General features: G+C 40.6%; 1 protein-coding gene across 1 annotated transcript in view; it reads left to right on the top strand.

Annotated features, from left to right (window-relative positions):
* The window catches only part of LOC117945909 (protein asteroid homolog 1-like), a 5,988-nt gene extending 4,418 nt beyond the window's left edge, over nucleotides 1-1,570 (top strand). The window contains exons 4-6 of the mRNA XM_034873644.1: nucleotides 180-381; nucleotides 479-623; nucleotides 1,417-1,570. Coding sequence (XP_034729535.1) covers nucleotides 180-381; nucleotides 479-623; nucleotides 1,417-1,570 — 501 coding nt within the window. The remainder of the gene's footprint in view (nucleotides 1-179; nucleotides 382-478; nucleotides 624-1,416) is intronic.
* The last annotated feature ends 3,271 nt before the right edge of the window (nucleotides 1,571-4,841 follow it).

The raw sequence follows: 4,841 nt of genomic DNA, 5'->3' as shown, positions 1-4,841 counted from the left end.
GTGGAGATATGCTGCTCTATACACACTAAAAGTAGTGATTATTTACATGGAGTCTGGTGGGTTTGGTGATGGTGATTTAAATGAACAGTACTTTCTGTACTTCTATAAAAAGGTCCATCCCTGGTAACATCTTTACACTGAATTACTTAACTCTTGCTCCTCCTGTGTGTTGCCTCCAGGCGGATCCCTCTCTGCGTCTGCAGGTGTTACTGGAGGCTCTGGGCATGACCAAGGCCTCTTTGAGCGTCCTGCCGCCTCAGCTGCGCCTCCCGGTGGCCGCCACCTGCTACTGGCGGAGCGCTCAACCTAGGGCGGACGGGAAGCTGCTGAAGGCGCTGCTGCTGGGCCTGAGCAATGGGGACACACTGAGCCAGAGAGCAGGTAAGAACCACAAACTGATGTAGACTTCTCTTTATTAAACTAAAGGGTTCATGAGAACAGCGTGCAGTGACTGATGTGTGTGTGATGTGTGCTGCAGCTCTGCAGCTTCCAAACCACCAAGGTGGACAGAACCTGGATGTGGGCGTGGTTCACGCCATCAACCAATGGCAGAGTTGCCTGAAGGTCAGCATCCAGCTGAACCAGCTGCTGGGCAACCCCTTACCTGAACCCCCGATCGCCAGGTGAGTCTCCACACGACGTGAGACCAACACAAACTACATCGGTTTCAGGCTTCAGGAGTGAAATTAAAGGGGGAAGTGGAGGAAGTATTGACATTAAGGCTGCGTTTCTCCAACAGATATAACATATCTGAGGGTATATGTTGCTTTTTCCTTGTACAATTTACAGCAGGGGTTCTCTGAAATCTCTTTTACAGCAGTTATGTCAGTTGGTCAAGGTCTATATAAAAGAGACTTCAGATACAGTATTAGGGACCACTAAGGTCTATATAAAAGAGACTTCAGATACAGTATCAGGGACCACTAAGGTCTATATAAAAGAGACCTCAGATACAGTATTAGGGGACCACTAAGATCTATATAAAAGAGACAAACTTTTGCAGACGCCATTTTGTAGTTTTCTGATATTTTGAAAGTGAAAATGATGAAATAAAATCTAACTTTTTGTGACATATACAAGAATGTCTAATCTTTCATTTGAGGCCTTTTGGAGATTTTTCCATCTTTTCTTGGCTTCTTTATGCTCATTAATACAAGTTTTTACCTGGGGGGGCCAAGCTTTTGAACCCCATTGTATCCAGCATGTCAGAGGACCTTCCAAGCCCAGTTCAGACCAAACTGCTTAACTTAACTGACACATCCTGAACAACTCTGAATAGTTTCGTATCGTGAGTCGAGCATACGGTTAAAGACGTAGATTAAATGCTTCACTTCTCACAATAAAATGAAATGTGGACTCACGGGTGAGATGTTGGCTGATGATGAATCTCCATCTTGTTCCTCTGATGTGGTCCAGGTTGTTTGAGGGGACGCTGACCCACCAGCTGGTCCACAGGATGAGGTCAGGAGAAAACATGGAGTCCTTTCTGAATGAGCCCTCCAGTGCGAGACTGTACCACACCATGGAGACCGTCGTCCACCAGGGGGCGCCTGCAGAGCTAGAGCAGTAGTTGTAGCCTCCGAGATGCTAACAAGAGACTTCTGTAACGTCTGAGAAGACGTATAGATGTATAGATATACAGATTAAAATATGATATGTTTTTTCTGTTCTTTAACGGTACAGTAAGATTGAGGTTTTTATTTTGGTAAAGACAAGACTATTTTGGTGAATAGGACTGTGGGTGATTTTGCCCACTGAAAATGGTATGAAGGTGCTTAAAATTAACATGTTTACACTCGGGACTGTTGATGTTTATTGTTTCATGCCATGTTTTGGAGAATTTGTAATAAAGGGACAGAGATTTGGAGACGAGGACGGCGTTTCATTCACTCACTCACTGCCTGCGTAGTTCTGCTTTCCAGGGTTTTGCCTGTGAAAGTCGAGTCGTGAACGCAAATCAAGAAAAATCATTTGTTACTCCAGTTACTTAATCTTGAAACTCGTAACACTAATGAGAGACTTCTGTAGCGTCTGAAGTAGCCTCCGAGATGCTAACGAGATGCTAACGAGAGACTTCTGTACCTTCCTAGGGAACCCCCCAGGAGGCATCCTTACCAGATGCCCGAACCACCTCAGAAGCTCAGTCCTCCGAGCTCCTCTCGGAGGACTGAGCTTCTCACCCCATCTCTAAGGGAGACCCAGCCCCCAACCCCCCCCCCCCCCCCCAGGAAAACCCATTTCAGCCGCTTGTACCCTGGATTAATGTATGGACAGATTAATATATATATATTAAAACCTGTTCAGTTACACTTGAAAATACATGATTTTCTCGCCTAAATTTTTACCCCCAAAAAAGTGCTGCAGTTTCCACATGCTTTGGCCCTCTGGGATGATCCTGAGTTCATTGGGAAGTTAACACTCTCAACTTGTTGTTTCTAGTGGCATTGTGACACTAGGCCTTACTGACACAGAGCTACAGAGGTTAGAACAGAGAATTTCTATTTCCGTCCAAGTAAATCATCTGAAAAATTAATAAAAAACACTACTGTAAGCATATTACATGGGCTACATACTAAAATAGTACCCTAGCCACATGTCTCAACTTAGAACAGAAAAAAATCCAGAAAAAAATGACTTTGACTGAAATGACTGAAAATTGAATTTATTTCTACAGGTATGTCTTTGCGTTTATCTTATTTCCTATTTCTAAAAAAGCCCAAAAAGTGCAAAATATAATACTTCTGAAATACAAAAACACATCTACATCACTCAAGGATACCTGTAATAACTGCATGCATAGATTTATAGGAATAAGTAATCATAATTTGATGAAATGGTGAAATGCAATAAGATGGCCATATTTTTGCTTTGACACAGCTGGAAGGGATCACAGGGTTAGTTTTTTCTGGCCATGTTTGATATCAATCAACTCGTCTTCTTATTGGCTACACAGGGATGCCCGTTTTATGACCTCTTCTTCTAATTGGTGGGATATACTGTCAAATGTTCCCACGTGGGCCCAATGGGGACTGTGGGATTTGATTGGCTTGGCTCAGGGATATCTCGAGATAGACTGAAGCTATTGGCTGGGACCAAAGTTCAGTGGAATCTGCAGAAGCCAGAGAGTCTAGTGGGGTACGGAGGGACTTTGTAGCGCGCCCAGGGAAAAAGATACAGATTTCTCTACGTCAAAACTTGGCCTTAAACTAAAAAATTTTGAGGCTACCAGATAATTATGGATTACAAGGCTTGGATATTCTAATACCTTGGAGTGTTGGCCATGTAGGAAAACAAAGTTTTTGGCGATCTTTCACCGCTGTGATTAAAGACACGAGGAGACAGGTAGGAAAACACACTTGATTAGACTTGAATCTTTCTGTCTTTCTTTACTTCAGAACGTGATTATAATCGCTGTAAGTCACCTTATTGCTTTGTGTGTTGGCTCGATGGAATCAGGAGACTTTAAGCTTTCAAATGATGTATGGCATGAGCGTGTTTATGACGGTTTAATGCTTACAATTTATGAGGGAAGTCACCACTTTCTCAAACGGTCCCGTGAACGGGACATATGTTCGCAAGACGTTTATATATATATATATATATATATATATATATATATATATATATATATTAACACACACACACACACATATATATATATATATATATACATATATATCCTTTTGATCACAGTGTCTGATTCAATTCAAAAACTCCCCATTTAGATTTGACTTTCACTGGACAAAGTACGTCTGCCTGTGTAAAATTTGAAATCTTTGGCTTCTTTTGTTCAATGAAAAAAACATTTCACATTATTTTAAAAAGTAGTTTTTTTTGGAGCGACACGAGAACGCCACTCGGACGAGACGAGAGTGTTACCATGGCAGCAGACAGACAGGAAACCAAACCGGGTTGTTGTCTTTTATTCCTAATGTAAATACATTTAACTAAAAAAGTATCTAAAATGCCACAAACTAATTTCATTTCCATGTATCTACATATTTATTTAAATAAAACACAATTACTTCCAGAATGAAAATGTGTTTTTTATTAAATTGACCGATTATTTTCACCCCACACCCGACAGACTTTTAACTGAAAAAAATCTGCAAAACAATGGAAATAAATCAAGATTTTTTTAAAATTACAAACTGAATTTAAGCGTTGTCCTCAGTGTTTAAACCATTTAATGTATTTTTGATTATCATCATTTTAGACTTTTCTGTGCAAGACCTTCTGAGGGAAATGTCACCTCGTTAAAAAGGACAAGTCTCTCGAATGAAATCCAGTAAATTAGGATAAAAATGTAGTTTTAATTCGCTTTAATTATCTTCTTAAATATTGGCAGTCGTAGACTTCCGAAGGGGAAAACCAAACTGAAGCGTGACGCTCGACGTGCACACAGCGACGCCTTTGCTTCCTTAAATAATGAAATATAAATCAATGCTATAGTTTTACATTTTTACAGCAGGAAGTAGAAATAATTAAAGCAATTAACATTTTGTTTTCCCGGGTTGAAAAAACAACAAAAACAACAACTTCGTAAGGGACCGTACGTACTGTACCGTTAGACCTCCACCTACGCTAGTTAACTGTAAACCATCTATAGAGGAATCAAAACAGGAAGTTATCAATATCAATCATTACAACGCTGAGTAGTGGTCAACACCTTCTAAAAGATACCATTAAAAAAAAACAGAAGAAGAAGGAAAGACTAGAAGAGAATTGCACATGTCTCTATATCATTGATTCTTACGTCCTAAATAACGAAGCTGGAAGTCTTGTTTGGTGTGTGCCCCCCCCCCACCCCTTATTAAAGCCCTCTGCTCCAGTACAGAGTC

The sequence above is a fragment of the Etheostoma cragini genome, chromosome 6 (genome assembly GCF_013103735.1).
Source record: "Etheostoma cragini isolate CJK2018 chromosome 6, CSU_Ecrag_1.0, whole genome shotgun sequence".
Classification (NCBI taxonomy): domain Eukaryota; kingdom Metazoa; phylum Chordata; class Actinopteri; order Perciformes; family Percidae; genus Etheostoma; species Etheostoma cragini.
This window is presented reverse-complemented; position numbering and strand designations above follow the sequence as displayed.